Here is a 24,493-nt window from a genome sequence, read left to right on the forward strand (position 1 = left end):
ATATTCAAATGTCATTGGTTTGACCCTCAAGTGACGAGACGGACACATTCTAATCTTGGGATAGTCGAAATTCGACAAGATTCCACCTTAGCAGGAGACGATGTCTATATCGTGGCCCAACAGGCCACACAAGTGTATTATCTCCCATATGCGTGTCAAACGAAAGAACATCTTAAGGGTTGGGATGTTGTGTATAAGGTATCGCCGCACGGGAGGTTACCTGTTCCTAACGATGAAGATTACAACTTAGACCCGGACACATATGATGGAGAGTTCTTCCAAGAAGATGGGCTAGAAGGGCGATTTGAGATAGACTTAACTGAAGCTATCGGAATGGACGTAGATATTGAAATGGTTGTTGATGAGGAGGATGATGAGGTGCAAAATGATAATGACTTAGTAATCCTTGAAGGCAATGATGAGGTTGCGTCTTCCGATGGTGTTGAGATTGAAATGCTTGATAGTGATGATGAGAGTTATGATCCGGCTAACCCCGACACATATGAAGATTATTTTTAATCGATGTAATGCTATATGACTTTTTATTTCGCACCTGTTTTTAAATACATCTTTTTATATGTGCTTATTTGTTTACTCTTAATTGCAGGTTGTTGGACAAATATGGTGGGAGGTTTCCTGAGGAGGAGGAGGGGGAGGAGGAGTAGGACGGCGGATGATGTAGAGCAGGCAGCGCAGCAGCACGAGGCAGAGCAGGCAGCGCAGCAGCAGGCGGCGCCTCAGGACGACGACGACCAACAGCAGGACGACGACGACCAGCAGCAGGACGCCTCAGGTTCAGGCGGCTCTAGTTCGAGGAGCATCTACCTGCGAGGACCCGCGAGTCTCCCGCCGCGTCCCATACTTCGGGACAGACGACCGTTGATTCGGCCGGAAGGGGAGAGGTATGTAACTTTATGTTCTTCATTCTTGTTCATATTATGTGTTCAAAATCATAATATAAACTAATACTTTTTATTTATCACTTGGACAGGTCTTGGACGGTTTTGGATTATGCTGGGGGTCATCGTCGCCCCCCAACAACATCCTCGGCCTGCTGTGCAGGGAACACTTCCCTGGACTTGTGGAGTACGCCGGAGTGACGGGCCCAGCCTTCACCTTCGACCACTACGCAGTCGCCCCCGATGCAGTAGACCGGGACGACAGGGAATTCAATAACAAGGCGGAGCGGGTGAAGCAAGAGCTGTGGGTAAGTCTTAGTATAATGTAAAATATGTCGCATTCGTTGCAAATTCTTGAAATAATGTATGGATACATCATTTTTGTATGCAAGATTTCTTCAGATGCGATGCTGGATACGAGGCTAGGGCGGATGTGGTGGCCACCACGAGCTGTAAGAAGCTCGTTGTGGACATGCACTATGAGGCCCGCATCCAGGCCATCATCACCTACCACGGCTCCGTCCTTGGGGAGAAGGTGACCAAACCTCAAGCCCGAACCATGTCGTTGACCAGGGAGCAGTACCTGCAGGTAAAGTCATGCATGTTTGGTACCAGTACTCAATGCATGAATTTTATTTTATCTTCTGATATGCACTTTATGTGTTTACTTTGCAGGTGATTCCACATTGGTGCGCCGCACATCCTCTGTGCCGGGAGCAGATGGTGGATAGGTGGTGTTCGGCTGAGTGGGACGAGGCACACACAGCTAGCCGGGAACGGCGTTTGATGATGCAAGGCCCCTCCCACCACCAAGGCAGCCGGAGCCTGGGCCAATATGCCGAAGCATGGGTACGCCACCTTTTTTATTTAGATATATAACACTAAGTTAGATATTATTTCTAACTATCTCGTTGGTTTTCGTTGCAGTCGGTGTCACATGGTGGCAGGCCTTGTTCCACCTTCTCGGCCTATGCTATGGCCCATAAGGGTAAGGCGACGTCCGACGTCACCTACAACCCGGATGACGGGCCCGAGGCCTACACCAACCCCGCCGTCTACAGCCGCCTCCATGACTACACCGCCATGGCGCAGGAGGTCCATGGCCCAGACTATGATCCGAGCACCGAGCCGATCGACCCCGATGTGCTCATGAGGGTCGGAGGAGGCAAGAGACATGGGCGGTACTGGATTGCCGACGGGGCAATCGACTCGTCCTCCACTCCCACTCTGTCTCAGGTGAGAGCAAGGAGCACGGGCTCGAGTCCAGCCATTCGACCTCGGCACGACAGTTCACAGCATCGCATACAACAACTCGAGGTTAGTGCTTCTGTAACTCGTCCTTCCTTGAGTTATATACCTAGTCTTTGAGTTACTATAACGTTGGCTTGTAATATTACAGACCCAACTAGAAGAAGAGAGGAGGGAACGTCACGAGATGGAAGCGAGGATGATGGCAGAGCGGGAGGCAGAGCGCCGGGCAGATCATCAGAGGATGGCGGAGATGTTCCAGTACATGCAGAGCCTTGGCGCCGCACAGGGCATCGCTCCACCACCTCCATTGTTCCCTCCAGTTGACCCTGCTATCTTCCACACTCCTGTGAGTATCAAAATTGTAGTTACATGTTTGTAATGCATCTGGTATAACACATGCAATCTCTTCTCTGTGCAGGGCCAATCTGGAGCGGCATCCAACAACCCTCCGGAAGGGTTCAGCCCAACGCAGCCCCGGTCAAACCGCCCACCTCCATGAGTGTTGTGTTTTCATTGTTTTAGACTTCAGAACTTATGTCTGTGTTTGATACTTATGTGAGACCTTGCGACGTTTGAGACTTATGTTTGTGTTTGATACTTGTGTTGAACACTTATGTTTGTGATGGATATTTATGTTTGTGGTGACGGTTTTATGTTTGTGTTGGCTATTTATGTCTGTGATGATATCTGTGATGTATATATGTGATATATATGTGATATTTTATGTTTGTGTGGATGGAATACAAAAAACAAATAAAAAAGGTATATACTGGTCACTTTGCCGAGTGTTACACTCGGCAAAGAGGCGCTTTGCCGAGTGTCCAAGTCATAACACTCGGCAAAGAGCACAGACCTGGGCACCGGCTTAGGTTCTTTGCCGAGTGTTATGTCGCTGGCACTCGGCAAAGAGGTCGGCTTTGCCGAGTGCCACTTGGGACACTCGGCAAAGAGCCTGACATGGGGACCCTCCCTGGCGGGCTCTTTGCCGAGTGTCCCAACTGGCACTCGGCAAAGAAGGCGGCTTTGCCGAGTGCTGCCAGGAAGACACTCGGCAAAGATATCTTCGTTGCCGAGTGTCACCGTTGACACTCGGCAAAGCCGCCGTCTCCGTCACCCGGCGCCGTAACGGTCGCTTTTCTTTGCCGAGTGCTCCCTGGCACTCGACAAACATCTTTGCCGAGTGCCCGAGAAAAAGTACTCGGCAAAGAAGTCTTTGCCGATGTACTGTTTGCCGAGCCTTCTTTGCCGAGTGTTACACTCGACAAAGTCTTTGTCGAGTGTTTCCGGTAGTGGATGCGGCTGTGGAGGAGGCTCTGGTAAGCGGAGAGGGGCGGGTAATCTAGGCCCTAGTAGGAAAAGTCATTGTCGGAGGTGTTGCAGTACCAACCTGAGGGTGTGAGGTGGAATGTGAGCTCCATCTAGTGTCGTTGCACCTCATAGTCGCCGAACTTGGGCACTACACCCTGACCGGAGTAGGAGCCCACAGAAACAAGGACGAGAATGAGGAGTGCGGCGAGCGAGATCGCTGGTGCCGATGGGTGCCACTGAAGCCAAACGACGCGGCTGCGGGCGTATGCGGCGCGGCTGCGGGATGCGTGGCTGGGGCGGCTGCGGGCGTATGAGGGATGTGGATGCGGCGCGGCCGCGGCAGAACGTGCGGCGCGGCGCGTGCGCGGCTGGGGCGGCTACGGGATGTGGATGCGATGCGGCTGCGGGCGCGGCGCGTGCGCGGATGGGGCGGCTGCGGGCGTATGCGGGATGCGGAGCGTCGCGGCTGCGGGCGCGGTAGAACATGCGCCAAGCGTTAGTTGGACGCCTACATTACTAACATAATTAGTAGTAGAGATTCACTACCCCTCTGTGTCACCGTTAACCGTTTCCTACAACTCCAGTGAAGCAGTGACGACCTAGCAGAGCGGCGCTGGTAACATGTGGGCTGTGGCCCCCGTGGCTGGACAGCACGGGGAGAAGGGCTGTCGGGCACACGCCGGCACGAGGCGCTCCCGTTCCTCCACGCTCGCCTAGGGTGTCGACACCCTCACGCGACGTACTAGTACTCTACGTGTCTCGATTAGTATTAAATAATGCCTCCGGGTTTTAGTATATTAGACAATAATAGTATAGTTACAGGCGCCCTGATCACACACTTCAATTCTCACAGCTAGCCAGACGCTGAGCTAGGCTGCATGGATTAATATGCATCTTCCCTCAACTCTTCTCATTAGCCCTGACGTCATATCACCGTTTTATTTAGCTTAATGGGGTTTTATGGACATTAAATAATCTAACACGACATAGGATTTTATGAGATGGAATGAGTCCTTGTCCATTCAGTACGGTTTTGTAGACGACTCGTATTTTCTTTCCTTTAAAAAAACATTGCTGCACCATCAAAGGACGGTTATGTAGCAGCTTATTATTAAGTGTAAATAAAACTTGTCCTCCTACATTGGGGAGTTTAGAAAAGCTAGGAACATGAGATGACATCCTATACTGTAGGCTTGTTGCTTTCGTACATACTGAAACTAGACCAACCTTTCGTATAGCTCTAGGTACTCGACCACCAGAGATTTTTATTATATATAGTTAACAAACATTGCCTGCTGCTAATCATCTATCCATAAAATTCGAATAGGCTACCAAACACACAGCTAGGCAGCTAGTAGCTAGCAATGATTAGCATGGACCACCAGATGTTCGACGACCCCTTCGGGAGCAGCGGCATCTCGTCGCTGGAGGCGGACATCTTCTCCGCCGCCGCCGGCAGCCAGCTGCCGTCGCCGCCGTGGCCGGACTTCGACGACGACTACGACATCCCCGACCTCTCCGCGCTGCCCGCCAACGCCGCCACCTCCTCGGGCGGCGGCTACGGCTCCGGCGGATCCGGCGGACACCGCAAGCTCAGCCACAACGCGTACGAGCGTGACCGACGGAAGCAGCTCAACGACCTCTACTCCTCGCTCCGCTCCCTCCTCCCGGACGCTGACCACACCGTACGTACGCCCTAGCCCATCGATCGTATCTCCCTGTGGAAGCATATGCATGCGAACTCATCGATCGTCGCTCGGCGGTCGATCTTGACGCGCCGCCGCCGCCACCGCATGTCATGCTGTGCAGAAGAAGCTGAGCATCCCCACCACCGTGTCCCGAGTCCTCAAGTACATCCCGGAGCTGCAGAAGCAGGTGGACAACCTGGAGAGGAGGAAGCGGGAGCTGACCAACGCCAACTGCAAGCCGGGAGTTCTCAACACCAGCGAGATCGTAACTACTCCCATTGTTTCTGCTACTTGCCTCAACGACACGGAGATCATGGTTCAGGTCAGCCTGCACAGCAATGTGGCAGCCACGGCTCTCCCTCTCTCCAAGTGCATAAAGGTGCTGGAGGACGCAGGCCTTCACCTCATCAGCTCATCAACCTACTCCACCTTTGGGAACAAGACATTCTATAGCCTCCATCTTCAGGTGTGCATGCATGTTCATTCAATGGTTCCTGCCGTTTCCTTCAATTTTTTTATCTAACGGTTCTCATAATATGAGATGGTTTATTTCATCTAGCTACGCTCAGCTAAATCTAGTGGACTATTCATTTTTTTTTCTCCACACACTGCTACTTAAGTAAACAATATATTAAATTGAAGGGAACAGACCAGCCAACTGGTGTAAACTGTGCAAACCAAAACATTGTTGGAGGTGGGAGAGTGTATTTAAAAATATACTAGAGAGAAGATATAAGGGTCGTTTGAAAGCTGGTGCACAGTGAAAAAGTTATTTTAAAAATCATCATGAGTGTTTGTACACATTTGTACCAAGTGGTTGATTTACACCTAAATTGTTCACTAAATTGAATTGATTCAAAAAGTCTTTCGAAAGGTAAAGCTATTTATATACAGTTAACACCAAGCTCACGGTAGCTAGCCGCGAAATCTTGTTTCAAAAAGGAAATATAAGAGCCACTAGCAAGGTCGATATTGTTTCCAAAAAAAAGGGCACTTGATCTTCTAAAAAGATAGCAGCAAATAATAAGATCAAAATTGGGAAGCTACCAAAAGCAAGATTCATAAATTAATTATGTTTAAAGTAAACATATATATATATGTTGAAAACACAGAGATGCATCACGCGAAGGGGGGAAAGTTATTAGATATGGATGGAAAAAAACGTATAAGAGTACATGTGTTAATCAAAGTATTACAATCAAATAAATATGAAACGATAACCTTATACGAAAACAAACAAAGAGAGGGAGAGAGCAAAGGGAAGATGTTTTGATTGATTTCATCTCTATTTTATCCATAAATTCTAATAATCATGTCTTTGGCAATTCTAGCATATCAAGATCACATGTTGCTATACAAGTGCAAACGTATATAGTGCAAACAATAACTACTTGTCTCGATCACACAGTACTAATTAGGAATGGCAATTTAACCGCAAACCCGAAACTCGACGAGTACCCGACCTGATGGGTGCAGGTATGGTTAAAGATTTTGACCCGTGGGTATAACCAGCACCCGACTCGAAGTTTCGCGGGTGTGGATGCGGGTTTCTATTTCAACCGCAGGTGACTAGCACCCGACCCAAAATTTACTTTATTTTTTATTTTGCGAAAAATGGTTATATACAACTGTAATTATTTTGAATAAATAACTTGGCTAATGATTAATGAGATATTTTGTTGCAGCTTAATATGAGAAGACTTAAAATATGTAGATATAACTCAGTTATTGTTGGTACTTAATTGCTTATAACTGAATTATTGATTAATAGTGCACACTGAGTAAAAACCCGCGGGTGACCCGAAACTCGATGGGTTTGGGTGCGAGTTTGGAATTGGACCCGTGGGGTGGACAAGTTTAGTTAGACTTAACTGGTGCGATCGTGGGTGGGTTTTTGGTCCACCCAATCGTAACCTGACCCATTGTCATCCCTGATACTAACATATACAATTTAAGTTCAATTAGAGCTATTTTGAAACAAAGTGATTATCATATAAACAAAATGCCAAAGCATATACTAGCTTAGATATAATCATTTATCCTTAATTTAAATATGTTTATATATGTTGTGTTTGAGAACATGATATTTACTAGTAATTGTTGGACCAAACTCTAGTTTAGGAACATGATTCTTAATTTGCTGAGTGCTTTTCGACACTCGGCAAAGGCTTTGCCGAGTGTCCGAAAAAAGTACTCGGCAAAGAACCCTTTGCCGATAAAATATTTGCCAAGTGTTCTTTGCCTCTGCCGAGTGTCTTAGACACTCGGCAAAGAATGTGATTCCGGTAGTGATATGTGTTTGCCTCACTATTTCTTTATGCATAAAGGTGCCAACATAAGCTTAAAAATAAATTCATCTTTAAATATGTTGATAGGGCACCAAACAGTTTCTACTTCAACAAACAATAACAAACCAAAAATAAGTTCACATAAAAGGAAAAAGTTCAAGTTTTCTTTGAAGGATGAATGGATACTAGACAAAAAATGCCCTTATTGGAGCAGAAAACATACAGCGGACTACCCATGACGACCTTGGGTGGGTGCCCATATAGAAAGAAATAAAAGCAACACAGTAATAGTAACATAACACTAACATAGACTTAACAAGAACACATACCGAGTTACACATCGCCAGAAGACCAACAACACTCATTTTTCGGACAGAGACCACAATACCGAGATAAACGTGTGAATACGAGTGTCGGGATATGATCCTCGGTCCTATGGCCCATCTGTCAGCAAGCACACCGGGAAAATGCCTCTGGCAACTGAGGCCCACTAGACAGTCGAAGGAGACAGGTAAAGTCTACCCTGGAAGAATCCGCCTGCGGACGAACCCCGTGGCACCGAGCCCGTGGTCGGGCGTGTCGAAAGTGAACAGGGGGTCGGGCGTGTCGAAGGGAAATTAGTTCAGTTGATCCCACGCTTGGCCCGAGACCAACCCGTCATAAATGACCAGCTGCATTAAGGGTGTGTTTAGTTGGATGTACAAGGAGGGATGGAAGGGGGCGGCCACAATTTCTATAGTGTTTGGAAGAGAGTCACGTGGGGGCGAGGTAAACACCAGAGTAATTTTTTGTGGCGGCATGATCCCGAAAAATCGAGGGGACGATGTCGTCCCCGTCTCATCCTACTTTGACCTCAAACCGAACACATCCTAACTGCGCCTAGCGTCAAGCCACAGCAGGGGCATCGGACCGCCTCCCACTCATGACCAATGAACCCCTCAGGCCGCATAGTACTCATGGGCTACGAGCCCCTCAGACCGCGACACATTTATGGCATGTGCATCCCTGGCCAACGACATATTCATGACCTATCGAGACTAGGCCTGAGTGCGCAGACCACTGGTAGGGCGCAACACAACGAGCCGCACCGAGCCCCAGGCTACGAATGCCTAGGGTTGACATGGCCCAAATGATGGCACTCGGGCCCACGCTTCCCACTTCGTCTGTTATAAAGAATACGGGATAGCTAGACAACCACAACCACGCATGGGTTTACCCCATGGTAAGATGCCCAATTTTACCATCACCCGATGGCTCCTTCCTGAGGAAGCCACCACGGGCCAACCCCCTCCTTAGCCTATAAAATGAGGAGGCCGACCTCCCCAAACAGGGGAGGTTCCTTTCTTTTTGACGGACGACACGAGGATGAACCCCAGACGAGACGACATTCTGTCTGAACCAGTATAAATCTTTCACGCATCGCGCACACTGTTCGGAACCCGGAACACACACAATAAATTTACTTGTCGGAGTGAGGTTCGAAACGCTGACAACAAGAGATTCAAAATAGTATCAAAGAACATATAATTGAAGATGTTTGTGATATCCTAACCCTGGTGGGTTGTAGCCAGGAGTGGTCATATGGCATGGCATATGACAACACTGGACACATACACGTGGCTAAAATGGGAGGTTTTTGGCTTGGGGTTGACCAACAAGGACGTTAGTCTTCTAAGGTGGTGGATTGTGATATTTAGACCATGTGGATTGTGTGATATCCTATTCCAAGACTTAATAAGATTGATAGAATACTCATAACAACAAGGTATACCTTCTTTTCCGAAAGCCTATCTTAAAAGCACCTCTAGGTTAGCGTGCTTGGCCTAGAGCAATCTTGGGAGGCATGCCTGATCAGGAAGTCTTCTTAGGTGCGCATGAGTGAGGACAACGTGTGCACAAAATACTCATGTTGGTCTATGTGGATGATCTATGGTCCTAGAGGACTACCAGGAGTAAGTACTACCGATCCGAGAGTGGATGGGGTGTTACAAATGGTGTCATGATTTCAGAAACCGAGGGACAATGAGATTTGTGTTCGGAACGGGTGCTAGCACGGACTCACTACGAACGGTGAATCACTAGGACTCGACGAGAAATCTGAGACATGGGGTTATAATGGTTCAGGTTCGCACCCTACTCCAGTGTATTGTTGATCGCTATATTGCTTGGGGCGTGTTACAACAAGTGTGCTCATGTGGGAAGAAGGAGGGGACCCTCCACTTTTATATCTCAAGGGTAAGACCTTACAGAGGAGATATGTTTTCTACTAGAGAGAGAGAGAAAGATTGGCTACCTCGGGTTGTCGTGGTGGGTCATCCATAGGGTCGTGTGTAGCCATACTCTTGTTATGGCGTCATACGTTACTCAGGCTCCTGTAGCGAGTTCGTGGCCGACGTCCCCGCGATGGTACGCGACGGTCCCATGGTTCAGCCTCGGGGCTTGATTTATACAGCATGGCTTTCTCCTGTCGTCGTAGGCCCCACGTCGTCCTTCCGTGCACATGGATTTGCCTGCTCAGTATGGCACCCCATCCTGTCGCTTCTGACATACCGGCTACTATTGAGACTTCGTTGCTGAGACCGCCTCTGATCGGGGTTGTTTCGTCCCATCAGACAACCCGATATGCTCATATTATAAGAAAAGGGGCGTACCAGTCGTGCTGACATCTATTGTGTAGGCTCCTAGTGATGTGTCTAGCTATGGTCAACGTATGCTCATGGCACAGATCTATAACCCGGGTTCGATCGACGGGTACCTGGTCGGTCGCTACGCCTCGCGGACTTGCTCGGTGGTGATTTGGTCGTCCCTCCTTGCAGGTTTTGCCCGACAGATATTTGGTCGGTCGTCCCACCTCGTAGACTTGCTCGGTGGGTACTTGGTCGACCGTTTCACCTCGCAGACTTGTTTGGTGGGTACTTGGTCGGCCGTCCCGCCTTGCAGTCTGCGAGGCGGAGACTTGGGCATATACCCAAAAGGTTTATGGGCCTCACTTGGAGTACCCCATTCCTAGGTACCCGATAGTAGGTATCACAGCCGATCCTCATGATTTTCACAGACTTCTGTGGGCTAGAGGTTCGGGCATATGGCGCATGACATATGTGGGCCGAGAGTGGTCACATTGCATGGAATATGATGAATTGGACACACTAACATGGCCAAGAGTAGAGATTCCTAGCTTGGGGTTGACCGGCGAGGATGTCGGTCTTCTAAGGGGGTGGATTGTAATATCTTGGCACTGATGGATTAAGTGATATTCTGATCCAAGACTTAATAGGATTGATAGAATACTAATACCAACAAGGTATACTTTCATTTTTTGGAAACCTATCTAAAAAAGCCTCCGGGTTAAACGTGTTTGGACCAGAGTAATTGGGATGAGTGACAGACTAAGAAGTTAGTCTATTGAGATGATTTATGGTCCTAGAGGGCTATCAGGAGTAAGTATCATCGGTCCAAGAGTAGACGTGGTGTTACAATACTTCCTAATCCACCATAAAAGATAGCCCCATATGGGGACCTGAGAGCATGTTGATTCACATGAAGGTTGGTCTAGAAGGTCCTACTTGGCCCCAAGAGTCACTTGTTGGGCTTGAAGAAACCCTGCAATTTGAATATAACCGTGACTTGCGTATCACAAATGGGGCACAATATGTGTTGGTCTTACAAGTATTCAACCATAATGTAATTATGGTGTGTTATTATGTCATATCACTATTATTAATCGGAGACTTCTTTTCAACACTTCACTAATTCTCATGGAATGTGCTAAAAGAAGAGAGAAACAAGAGAAATTCTCATAAAAATAATAACAAACAATTTATAGACTCGATCACAATAGATTATATTGGACCTATTTGCATCTAAACTATCCACCATTGTCATTGTAAAAAGTAACATGAAGTAACCCTTAAATCTACATGTAAATACCCATCTACACAATGAAATAAATAAATAACCCTAAACCTACACATATAAGTTACTCATCTGTTCTTCTAAAACAACCAAAAATAGCATCTAAATTATACACATCCTTTGTTTATTTAAAATAACCCAAGTAACCCTTCTGCTTGTCAATTATTATAAAAAAACAATCCAAAGCATCGTCTCTCTATCTCTCTCAAAAATTAAAATATATGCTTATATACTCCTATTACTAATATACAAAACTGACTCTATTTTTAGTTTGTAGTTTTATTGTAAATAATCAAATGGTTAAGAAAAAGTATGACATCAACTATTGTTTTATTATAGAGAAATTCAATACCCCTAGCAACCAGGGGCGGACGCAGAGGGGGGGCAAAGTGGGCCATGGCCCCCCCTCAATTTTTATGATCTTTTATATATCATGTTTATTTACTGTTAAGTATATTTAAAAATGAAGATTTAGATAGGCTAAAACAATCTTGTTATGGGTCTCCTCGTCGAATTAGTCTAGTTCTATCGACTCTCGTCCTTTTACTTGGTCGAATCCTCACATCTATTCATCCAATCTCATTCTTTCCGACGTTGTCGGATCCATAGAAGGACCCACTCACTTTTTTTATAACCTCTTATACCTAATGTTCACCTACTGTAAAGTATATAAAAATTAAGGTTTGGATAGGCTAAAATTGCCCTGAGCAGTTCTCTCAACTTCCATTCTCTTTGGTCTAGTCGTCGCATCTATCCAATCCACCCAGATGCTCCGTTCTTGACACCACCGCCTCCTTCTTGATGCCTGATGTCGCCTGACCCTGGCCCCTTCCTAATGTCCTCGTCCCGCTCGTTATCGTTGAAAGGATCACGATGCCCAAGAGGGGGGGTGAATTGGGCTTCTCTAAAAATCAACACTAATTTAAACCTAAGCAAGAGCTAAACAAGAGCCCAACTTCACCCCAACAACTAGCACTAAAAATATAATACTAGAAATGTAACAAAGCTAAGATAATACTTCAAATACTTGCTAAACAAATACACAATGTAAAGTGCTTGAATTAAGTGCGGAATGTAAAGCAAAGTTTAGAAGACTCCTCCAATTTTTCCCGAGGTATCGAAGAGTCGGCACTCTCCACTAGTCCTCGTTGGAGCACCCGCGCAAGGGTATCGCTCCCCCTTGGTCCTCGCAAGAACCAAGTGCTCACTACGAGATGATCCTTTGCCACTCCGGCGCGGTGGATCCCTCGAGACCGCTTACAAACTTGAGTCGGGTCACCAACAAGATCTTCACGGTGATCACCGAGCTCCCAACGCCACCAAGCCGTCTAGGTGATGCCGATCACCAAGAGTAACAAGCCATAGACTTTCGCTTGACCAAGAGAAGCCTAATGCAAGTGGTGTGTGCTCTAGGTGGCTCTCACTAGCGCTAATGAGGAACAAGCGCGGATTATGATTCTCTAATCTCCTCACTAGGCTTTTGGTGCTTGCAATACTCTACCAAGGTGCTGGAATAAATGTGGAGTGCAAGACATTGAATATGGTGGGTGGAGGGGGTATAAATAGCCCTCACCCACCAACTAGCCGTTACAGGCAATGTGCTGCGCGATGGCGCACCGGACAGTCCGGTGCGCCACCGGTGCGCCAACGGTGCGCCACCGGTGCGCCAACGGTCACTTCCAACGGCTAGTTCTGACAGCTAGCCGTTGGACTCATGGCGCACCGGACAGTGAACAGTCCACTGTCCGGTGCACACCGGACAGTCCGGTGCGGTGTCCGGTGTGCCACTAAAATTCATCTCCGAAGGCTGCGCTCTCGGGTTTCTGCGACTGGGAAAACTCTGCTGAGGACCAGCCTGGCCCCACCTGGCAGAAGGTGCACCGGACAGTCCGATGCACACCGGACAGTCCGGTGCCCCTAAGCCAGAAACCCTAACTCTTGTTTTTTTCAGCTGATTTTCAAATCGGTTTTTATTCTAACTTGTGTGTGAGTTCTAGAGTGACACCTAGCACTGTATATGAGTGTGATTGTGCACCAACACTACACTAGAACTCTCTTGGTCAAACTACTCATCGACAACCCCTCTTTATAGTACGGCTAAAAGAGAATAAAAGACCTAACTAAATCGCGAGTGTCCACATCTCCTTGACACTCGGACTCCGTAGACCTTCACCTTTTGTTCCGTTGTTTTAGCCGTCGCTTCGAGTTCTTATCTCCGGGATTGCTTTCACATTGTAGTGCTTTTACCTGTCATGCGACCTAACTTACCATTTGTCTCTGCAAAACACACGTTAGTCACATATAATATTACGTTGTCATTAATCACTAAAACCAACCAGGGGCCTAGATGCTTTCAATCTCCCCCTTTTTGGTGATTGATGACAACCCTACAAGTTTTGTGAGAGTAGTTTGTTTTGAAGATTTTGTCAATAGAAAGAATGGTTAGTTATACTCAGTAATCTTTGACAGAAGGAATGTGTATCATAAAATAAGAGTGAGCGCATACACATCATAAGATTCTTGTTCATATAAAAGTGAAGTCAAATTAATGAAACAAGAGCTAGAAGACTGGTGATAAAATATAAGGTGAGAACATAGTACACACAGTCAACCAAGCAACGAGAGTATATGACGAGTTTGTGAGCCAAAAACATCAAGCTAGTACAGAGAGTAGCAGGCACAAATATTACATCAAAAGGACTCTGACTCTCTACTAACTCTCTAACTCCCCCTAGCTCTCACAACTCATATCTCTCCCCCTTTGGCGTCAAACACCAAAAGGGACCTGAACCTAAACATCTGAAGCAGGAGGAGGCAGCGGGGGCGCATCCGGTCGAGGTCGAGGTAGCAGAGCGAACGCCGACGGAGGGTCAGAGTCAGTCTCGGATCCAGGATCTGCGGTAGAAGCTGGAGCTGGTACTGACTCGGACGCAGGCAGCGCTGCAGGAGCTACCGGAACAGAAGCGGTCACAGATACTGCCACAGCGGTAGTGGTAACAGCAGATGCTGGTGGCACTGGCGGCTGCGGACAGACAGAGCTGAGAACCGGAGAGGTGAACGCCAAAGTGACCGGCCGGAGCGGAGAGGTACCAACAGGGGGTCCAGACAAGATCGAAGGCACCACTGGAGCGTGAAGCGGAGGAGGCGGAACAGACTGAACCGGAGGTGCTGAGATATCAGAATGCTGAAGCATGAGAGCCATGAATGCCCTACTCTCTGCCCGATCCTGAAGTAGCTGCTGCTGAAGAGCATCCTGCCTGTCCTGCATGCTCTGAAACATCGAGAGCATCCTGTCGGATAAACGGGCCTGCTCGGCTGCCAGGAGAGCCTGCTGCTGGGTGAGAGTCTGCTGCTGCTGGGTGAGAGTCTGCTGCTGCTGGGTGAGAGCCTGAAGAATCGAAGCAAGGGCAGGGTCCATAGTCTGGGGATGAGGAGGGGCAACACTAGAACTCCCAGCCTCATGATCATGTGAGCGTGGAGGCATAGGAGGCGGAGGCAGAAGAGGAACCCCAAAATCATCATCATCATCATCATCATCATCATCAGCAGTTGTCCCCTGAGTGTCAAACTGACGTAGAGCTGCATCCTCGGCCTGAGAGTCAAACACAGAAGCAGAAGCTGGCACTGGAATCTCAGGAGCAGGGCGGTAAGATCCAAACACAAGGCGTGAGGCCTCAAGAGTGCTCTGAAATCGAGGTGGCTGAATCAGCTGCGCAAAGATGTGGCACAAGTAGTGAGCATAAGGTAGCTGCCGACGAGCACGAATCCCATCCAGAACGGTGTCCTCGATCTCACAGATCAGAAAGTCCACAACATCAAACTCAGAGTGGGATACCAGGGCACCAAGGAGCCAAAGCTGAATATGAGTGGTTGCCTCCCTGTATCCCATCCTAGGCAGGAGTGTCCGTCTGACGAGCTCATATAAGTACTTCGCTGCAGTAGTGAAGTCTGCTGGAGAACGTCGCGACCCATCTGTGAAAGGCGGGCGGAACAGAGCCGCGACGTGAGCTGTCCCTGGAGCCACACCGCCGTGAGGGCGACGTGGAGGATCTGAAGTGCCGTAGCAGAGACTGTGAAGGCGAGTCGTCGACTCAGGGAATCCAAATAGCTGTCGGATCTGACTGGCAGTGATCGTGACATCCTCGCGCTCAAAGCGGAACCTCATCCAATGATGATCCGGGTCAATCCAAATAGAGGCATAGAAGACGCGGACCCACTCCTCAACATATCTACCGCTGACAGTCAGAAAGGACAGAAGGCCTGGCAAATAGGTGAGATGCGCCTCAGACTCTGCACCGGCTGCTAGCAAAAAAGCTGGAAGATCCAATAGGCGGTGCACTCGCAGCGCAATCTGAGCAGACATCTGAGCCCTGAAGAATGACTCCTGAATCCGTGTGCTAAAAAGAACACCTGCTGCTGGGTCTCTCTGAGCTGGCAGCCAAGACTCCACGGGTACGTACCTGAACCGACGTACCCGGGCTGCAGTAGCACGCTGAAGATCAAACAGACGAGGATCCGAAACCAGTGGACGGACCTCAGTCTCATCACGCTCCCGGAAGCGAGGTGGAGGGACAAGAGGAGCTGAAGCGGGAGCGGGGGCAGGGGAAGCAGTGGAAGCTGGCGTAGTGCTGGTAGTGGGTATGGCGGTGGAGGTGGATGGAGCAATAGGAGTGACTGGAGCAGGCAGAGTGGGTGGCGGAGTGGACGCGGAGGTGTGAGTGGAGGAGCGAGACCGGGAGGCGAGACGACGAGCACGGAAAGCAATCTGATCTGAAGGAACATCCGGCTGATCTCCAAGTGCTGCCTGTGCAGCGGCTGCTGCAGCTGCTGCTGCTGCACGAGCCTCTCTGTCCGAACGCCGCTTCTTGCGGCCTTCCTGCTGCTCCAAAAAGACAGTCTTCCCCTTCACCTGCCTGAAGGGGCGACGAGGGTCCTCGTCATCGCCACCCCCTGACGCCGACGCATTCTTCGTGCGCGGCATCCTGAACTAAAGTCTGCAAATGAGATAGAGAGACTAAGCATAGAGCAAACGTGACCGATAGATTTAGCAAAGAGTGAGATGTCTACCTGGAAGGCTCACATGAGAGGTGACGATCCAGGCAGGACGGGAGACGACACACGATCACACACGGTCACTGAAATGACAGAAGAGGTGAGCACGTATTAGTCACATAGTCATAAGCATATGAAATGTGAATAAATACATACACAGAGAGACATGGCACGAGACGGGATGATCAAGAAGTCAAACGACGTGAAAATGACGTTTGACAGACAAATAGTGACATAGGAGGTTTGGAATTTGAAATGAGGCACGAGATGATATGGAATTGAGCCGATACTTCACGAATAGGTTTAGATAGGTCAATATGAGTGAAGTGTGTGCTTGGTTTGAATTTAGGCGAAGAAAAAGGAATTAGGGCACTCCGCTTGGAAATGATCGTGCAAAACAGGAATTTTGGTGAAATTTGAGCCTGGGATCTCGGATTGGTGTGAAATTTGGCAAGTAGGTTACTGGAAGTGTGGTGAAGGTGCCTGAAAAATTTGGGTTCAATTGGAGCAAGTTTGGCTGGTTTGGGCATTTCATCGAACACGTGGTGTGCGGGGAGCTAGGGTTTTAGGGAAATGGCCATTGGAGGTGGAAATGCCCTCCCGAAGGAGCTAAAAGTTTGCAGGGATACACAATGGAGGTACATGAACTCATTCCATCAATTGGATTCACAGGAATTCACAGATTTGGAAGAGATTTGCAAAAGGGGTGTTCTTGCCTAACTGACTGAGAAAAGAGTCAGAGGGGGAAGACAGAGGGCTGCTCACCGAGGGGAAGCAGGAGGGGTGCGCAGGTCGCCGGAGATGGAGGCCGCCGGAGATGGAGGCCGCCGGAGAGAAGTGGTCGCCGGCGGGGAAGGAAATCGCTAAGAACAGAGAGGCTGGCGGCTGGCTGGGAAAAGAAAGAGGCCTCTGGCCTGGCTCGGGCTGGAGGCCGATTTTTAAAAACGCGAGATGGGCACACCGGACAGTCTACAGTGGCTGTCCGGTGCGCACCGGACAGCGCACAGTAGCTGTCCGGTGAACCACCGGACAGCGCACAGGAAAATGACTTTTAGCGCGCGGCTGCCGGTGCACCGGACATTGCACAGTGCAGTGTCCGGTGCACACCGGACTGTCCGGTGAGCCCAGACAGAGGGGAGTTTGGAAAATTTTGAATTTTTCTATCTAACTCCTAACCAAACCAAATCCCAACTTATAATCACACAAAATAACACTTGTTGGGACAGGTATTGGCACCCTCATATACTTTTCAAAATATTTTGCCATAGGCTAGATAATTTTTAGAGAAAATAGGCAAATGGTGAAATTTGCATTTTGGTTTGCACTCGGGGTTTTCATGAGTGATTTGAGTTTTGAATACTCCTCCTAAGTATAGTACCTCATGCACATTTCAAGAACCAATAATTGCATAGAAAGTAAGAATTTAAGTGCTAAAAGCTTGAAAACTAAGACTTGTCAGGTTTGACCCGAGTTAAGCTTTTTCACTCGCTTTGTTGGCGGTTATCTCAACTAGGTTAGACAAGTCCTAGATGCAATACAAGGAATTTAAATATGCAATGCAAGTGACAACACCATTTGACATTTCACATAAAATTTCTGAGATCAAGAATATTTAGTTCATTCCTCAACATGCAAAAGCGGGTCTTATCAAGTGGCTTAGTGAAAATATCCGCTAATTGATCTTCCGACCTCACTCCTTCTAAAATGATATCACCTTTAGCAACATGATCTCTAAGGAAGTGATGACGGATATCAATGTGCTTGGTGCGAGAGTGTTGTACAGGATTATTAGCAATTTTAACAGCACTCTCATTATCACACAACAAAGGAACTTTTTCTAGAACTACGCCATAGTCTAGAAGAGTTTGCTTCATATATAAAATCTGTGTGCAGCAAGCACCTGCGGCAATGTATTCCGCTTCGGCAGTTGACAAGGCAACACTATTTTGCTTTTTGGATGTCCATGAAACTAGTGATCTACCAAGCAGATGGCATCCCCCAGAAGTACTTTTCCTATCAATTTTGCAACCGGCATAATCCGAATCGGAATAGCCAATTAAATCAAAAGTAGCTCCTTTGGGATACCACAGACCAACGCTTGTGGTGTGCTTGAGATACCTAAGAATTCTCTTAACAACGCGAAGATGAGCTTTCTTAGGATTAGATTGAAATCTAGCACACATGCAGACACTAAACATAATATCGGGCCTAGATGCGGTAAGGTATAATAAACTACCAATCATAGAACGGTAGAGAGTTTGATTAACCGGGTTACCTCCCTCATCTAAGTCGAGATGTCCATTTGTAGGCATGGGGGTCTTGATTGGTTTGCACTTCTCCATGTTGAATCTTTTCAACAAGTCTTTGGTATACTTCTCTTGAAAGAGAAAGTTACCATCTTTCATTTGCTTGACTTGAAAGCCGAGGAAGTATGTTAGCTCACCAATCATTGACATCTCGAACTCCTTCGACATCAACTCACCAAATTCCTTGCAATGACAGTCATTTGTCGAGCCAAAGATTATATCATCAACATATACTTGACAAATGAAAATATCACCGTTATGTTTCTTTGTGAAGAGAGTTGTGTCGACGGTCCCGATCTTGAAGCCCTTTTCGATGAGGAAGTCGCGAAGACGCTCGTACCAAGCCCTTGGAGCTTGCTTTAGCCCATAAAGCGCCTTGGACAACCTGTAAGCATGATTAGGATATCTAGGGTCTTCAAATCCAGGCGGTTGCTCAACATATACAAGTTCATTTATGAAGCCATTTAAAAATGCACTTTTTACATCCATTTGGTAAAGTTTTATATCATAACATGATGCATATGCAAGTAGGATACGGATGGCTTCCAGTCGAGCAACCGGTGCAAAGGTCTCTCCAAAATCTAAGCCTTCAACTTGAGAGAATCCCTTTGCGACAAGTCTTGCCTTGTTTCTTACAATCACGCCTTGATCATCTTGTTTGTTTCTGAACACCCACTTTGTTCCAATGATTCTTGCATCTTGTGGGGGCTTCTCCAGGGTCCAAACTTCGTTACGGGTGAAGTTGTTAAGTTCTTCATGCATGGCATTCACCCAGTCCGGATCCTGTAGCGCCTCATCTATACAAGTAGGCTCAACACAAGAAACAAAAGAGTGATGTTCAATAAAATTAGCATGTTTATGTGATCGAGTAATAACCCCTTGTGAAGGACTCCCGATGATTTGGTTTTGAGGATGAGCTTGAAGTAGTGATGAGTTTCTCCTGTCAACCACTTGGGAAGAAAATCCTGGAGCATCAACATCTTCGGCTTGTACCCTTGCTTGTTCATGAGAGACAAATGTATCTTCATTTGCATGCCTCTCATCTTTTTCATCATCTTGTGGTACATTTGATGAAGAAGGCTTGTCAATGATTTGCACCTCTTCTTCATCTTCTTTTGGTTTGATAGCTCCAATAGGCATGTTCTTCATTGCTTCCCTAAGTGGCTCATCACCTACATCATCAAGATTTTCAAGTGCTCCTTGGGAGCCATTAGTCTCATCAAATTCCACATCATATGTTTCTTCTACCACGCCAGTGGCATGGTTGAATACTCGATATGCTTTGGACTTTAATGAATAACCCAAAAGAAAACCAATATCACAACGTCTTTGAAACTTCCCTAGGTGATGGCGTTTCTTGTAGATGTAGCATTTGCATCCAAATACCCGGAAGAAAGAGACGTCTGGCTTTTTCCCATTTAGCAGTTCATAAGGAGTCTTCGCAAGTAGCCGGTGAGGAAATAGTCTATTTGATGCATAGCAAGCAGTGTTGACAGCTTCGGCCCAAAACCTCTCCGGTGTGTTATACTCATCAATCATTGTTCTTGCAAGAGTGATCAAGGTCCTATTTTTCCTTTCAACAACTCCATTTTGTTGAGGTGTATATGTGGCAGATACTTCATGCTTGATCCCAATTTCATCACAGTACTCATGAATGTTGGTGTTGTCAAATTCTTTGCCATTGTCACTTCTAATCTTCTTAATCTTGCAATCAAATTCATTTTGTGCTTTCTTGGCAAACTTCTTGAATATAGATGCAACTTCAGATTTGTCATGGAGAAAGAACACCCAAGTGTATCTTGAGAAATCATCAACAATCACTAGACAGTAGAGGTTGCCACCGGCACTGACATAATTTGTAGGTCCAAATAAATCCATATGAAGTAGTTCTAGTGGCCTTGATGTTGACATGAAAGCTTTAGTGGGATGTGTATTAGCAACCTGCTTTCCAGCTTGACATGCACTGCATGGCTTGTCCTTTTCAAATACCACATCCTTTAATCCTCTAACCATATCTTTCTTTAATACCTTCTTGAGTGTGCTCATCCCAACATGTGCAAGCCTCCTATGCCAAAGCCATCCAAGAGAAGCTTTGGTGAAGAGGCAAGTTCTTAAGCCTGCATCTTCTGAAGTGAAATCCACTAAGTAGAGGTTGTTGTATCTAAAACCCTTGAATACCATTGATTCATCATCCATTTTTGTTACAATAACCTCTGATGGAGTGAATAAGCATTGAAGTCCAAGATCACAGAGTTGTCCCACTGATAATAAATTGAAGCTCAAAGGTGCAACTAAGAGAACATTTGATATTGATAAGTCATTTGAGATTGCCACCTTGCCAAGTCCTTGTACTTTTCCTTTTGAGTTGTCTCCAAATGTGATTTTATCTTGACCATCAACATTCTCATCTAATGAGGTGAACATCCGTGGGTTGCCTGTCATATGTTGTGTGCATCCACTGTCAATAACCCAATGGCTCCCACCGGTCTTGTAGTTCACCTACATTCACAGACAATTCAAGCTTGAGTTTTGAGAGCCCTATATTGCATAGGACCAGTGACTCTCTCAATTAAGGACTTTGCCACCCAGATTTGTCTAGGTCTACTCTTATTTGGTGGACCTAGGAATGTAACCTTAATCTTTCCATTTGCAACCTTTCTTAGAACATAGTGAGCATTGAAAGCAAATGGTCTTGAGTGCTTAGGCAAGGGAGTTGGTGGTTTAGCTTTGCAGTTGTGGGCAAAATGACCTTCATTTCCACACTCAAAGCATTTGATAGGCTTGTGAGTCTGCTTTGGCTTGTATTGAGTGATAGCTTTCTTTTGCACAAAAGCATTGTATCCAATACCACTCTTGTTATTTTTCATAACAGTGTTCATAAGCAGCTCATTTTGGAGGTATTGACCTTTGTTGAACTTTTGCACACTTGTTGCAAGATGTTCATTTTCACTTTTTAGTTTCTTGACCTCATTCTTAAGCCTTTGATTATCCACTGCCAACTCATTGTTGAAATCATTGTTCTCAATAGCAACTTTTCCTCTAGTAGTTGCATCAGTCAAGTAATTCTTCAATTTTTGGTTGTCTAAAGTCAGGACTTCAACTTTTTCAGTCAATTCATCATGTAGACTAGTTTGCTCTTCTTGAATCAAGTCATCACATGAGGTTGCTACATCAAGCTTAACAACAGGGTTAATAGCCTTATGTGTTTTGCAAGATAAAAGTTCATTTTCAACAAGAAGATTGTCATGATCAAATTTAATTTGAGTATAGTCTTCCTTGATCTTTACTAGTCTATTTTGCAACTCCCTATTAGCTTCATTTAATTTGTCATATTTTTCCTTAGCATCTTTTAGGGAGTTTGTGAGCTCATTTACAGTTGATGACATAGTTTTATTTTCTTCCTTTATTTCATCACTAGCCTTTATAACTATGTCATACTTGGCATTTAAAGATTCATTTTCATTTTTCAACCTATCACATTTAGCTTTTGACTTTCTAATGATTTGAGTATATTCTTTAAGCAAGTCAGCTAACTCATCATATGAAGGTGAAGCAAATTCTTCATCACTATCACTATCACTATCATCATCAATATTAATATCATTTTGTACCTTTCGTTCACCCCTAGCCATGAGGCATAGGTGAGAAGTGGATGATGGCGATGGTGGTGGTGAAGAGAAGTCCCCGGCGATGGCCGCAACTTTTTCATCATCCTCTTCTTCACTTGAAGAAGATCCACTTGATGATTCGATGTCGGTGAGCCAGTCGCCAACAATATAGGCCTTTCCATTCTTCTTCTTGTGGAACCTCTTTTGCTTCCCATCCTTCCTCTTGAAGAATTTCTTTTCCTTCTTTTCATCATCGCTGTCATCTTCCTTCTTGCCCTTGAACTTGTTTTTCTTGGGCTTGTTGCATTGATGAGCAAGATGACCAAGCTCACCACAGTTGTAGCAGTCCATCTCAGAAATGGGCTTTCTTTTGTTGGAAAAGAACTTCTTCTTTCTTGAATCAAATTTGATGCCTTCTCTATTTAGCTTCTTCAACATCTTGGTGGTCTTCCTTACCATCAAGGCAATGTTTGCATCAAGGTCATCATCACTTGAGGACTCTTCCTCAACTTGTATTTTTGCTTTTCCTTTTCTTTCATGATTTGCTTTGAGAGCCAAATCCTTTCTTTTGGAAGATCATTCTTCTTTGTTGATGTGCATGTACATTTCATGGGCATTGATCTTTCCCAAAATTTGTGTAGGTGTGGTAACTGAAAGATCCATTTGATGTAGCACAGTGACAATGTGTCCATATTTGTCTATTGGGAGGACACTGAGAATCTTCCTCACAACATCCGGTTGTGAGATTTGAGTAAGCCCCAATCCATTGACTTCCTCTACAAGAATATTAAGTCGTGAGTACATAGCGTTTGCATTTTCATTAGTAAGCATTTCAAAAGAGTTTAACTTTCGCATAGCTATGTGATATCTTTCCTCACGTTCACTTCTAGTTCCTTCGTGTAGAGCACAAATGTCCATCCACAAATCATGAGCATTTTTATGATTCCGAACTCTATTGAACACATCTTTGCAAAGGCCTCTAAAAAGGGTGTTTTTGGCCTTCGCATTCCATTTCTCATAATTGAACTCATCACCTACAAGATTTGTGGGATCTCTAGGTTGGGGAAACCCTTGTGTGGCGGCTTTATAGACACCAATGTCTATAGCCTCTAAGTATGCTTCCATACGAATTTTCCAATAAGGAAAATCGTCACCATCAAAAACGGGAGGAGGACCATCCCCACCGGACATCGTAACTCTAGCGGTTAAGCTAATCTATGAGCAACAAGGCTCTGATACCAATTGAAAGGATCACGATGCCCAAGAGGGGGGGTGAATTGGGCTTCTCTAAAAATCAACACTAATTTAAACCTAAGCAAGAGCTAAACAAGAGCCCAACTTCACCCCAACAACTAGCACTAAAAATATAATACTAGAAATGTAACAAAGCTAAGATAATACTTCAAATACTTGCTAAACAAATACACAATGTAAAGTGCTTGAATTAAGTGCGGAATGTAAAGCAAAGTTTAGAAGACTCCTCCAATTTTTCCCGAGGTATCGAAGAGTCGGCACTCTCCACTAGTCCTCGTTGGAGCACCCGCGCAAGGGTATCGCTCCCCCTTGGTCCTCGCAAGAACCAAGTGCTCACTACGAGATGATCCTTTGCCACTCCGGCGCGGTGGATCCCTCGAGACCGCTTACAAACTTGAGTCGGGTCACCAACAAGATCTTCACGGTGATCACCGAGCTCCCAACGCCACCAAGCCGTCTAGGTGATGCCGATCACCAAGAGTAACAAGCCATAGACTTTCGCTTGACCAAGAGAAGCCTAATGCAAGTGGTGTGTGCTCTAGGTGGCTCTCACTAGCGCTAATGAGGAACAAGCGTGGATTATGATTCTCTAATCTCCTCACTAGGCTTTTGGTGCTTGCAATACTCTACCAAGGTGCTGGAATAAATGTGGAGTGCAAGACATTGAATATGGTGGGTGGAGGGGGTATAAATAGCCCTCACCCACCAACTAGCCGTTACAGGCAATGTGCTGCGCGATGGCGCACCGGACAGTCCGGTGCGCCACCGGTGCGCCAACGGTGCGCCAACGGTCACTTCCAACGGCTAGTTCTGACAGCTAGCCGTTGGACTCATGGCGCACCGGACAGTGAACAGTCCACTGTCCGGTGCACACCGGACAGTCCGGTGCGGTGTCCGGTGTGCCACTAAAATTCATCTCCGAAGGCT

The 24,493-nt window shown here is 46.4% G+C and overlaps 1 protein-coding gene across 4 annotated transcripts in view; it reads left to right on the top strand.

Annotated features, from left to right (window-relative positions):
- The first annotated feature begins 4,684 nt into the window (after positions 1-4,684).
- LOC103650720 (protein IRON-RELATED TRANSCRIPTION FACTOR 2) overlaps positions 4,685-24,493 on the top strand; it is a 31,642-nt gene continuing 11,833 nt past the window's right edge. For 2 of the 4 annotated variants that reach the window (XM_008676285.3, XM_020550353.3), the window contains exons 1-2: positions 4,685-5,143; positions 5,268-5,612. In XM_008676285.3, the coding sequence (XP_008674507.1) occupies positions 4,823-5,143; positions 5,268-5,612 (666 nt within the window). In that variant the 5' untranslated portion in view covers positions 4,685-4,822. Of the gene's footprint in view, positions 5,144-5,267; positions 5,613-22,332; positions 22,373-22,953; positions 23,064-24,493 lie in introns of those variants that run through there. The other 2 variants (XM_008676286.4, XM_020550354.2) reach the window with 2 other exon arrangements.

The sequence above is a fragment of the Zea mays genome, chromosome 3 (genome assembly GCF_902167145.1).
Source record: "Zea mays cultivar B73 chromosome 3, Zm-B73-REFERENCE-NAM-5.0, whole genome shotgun sequence".
NCBI classification, from domain to species: domain Eukaryota; kingdom Viridiplantae; phylum Streptophyta; class Magnoliopsida; order Poales; family Poaceae; genus Zea; species Zea mays.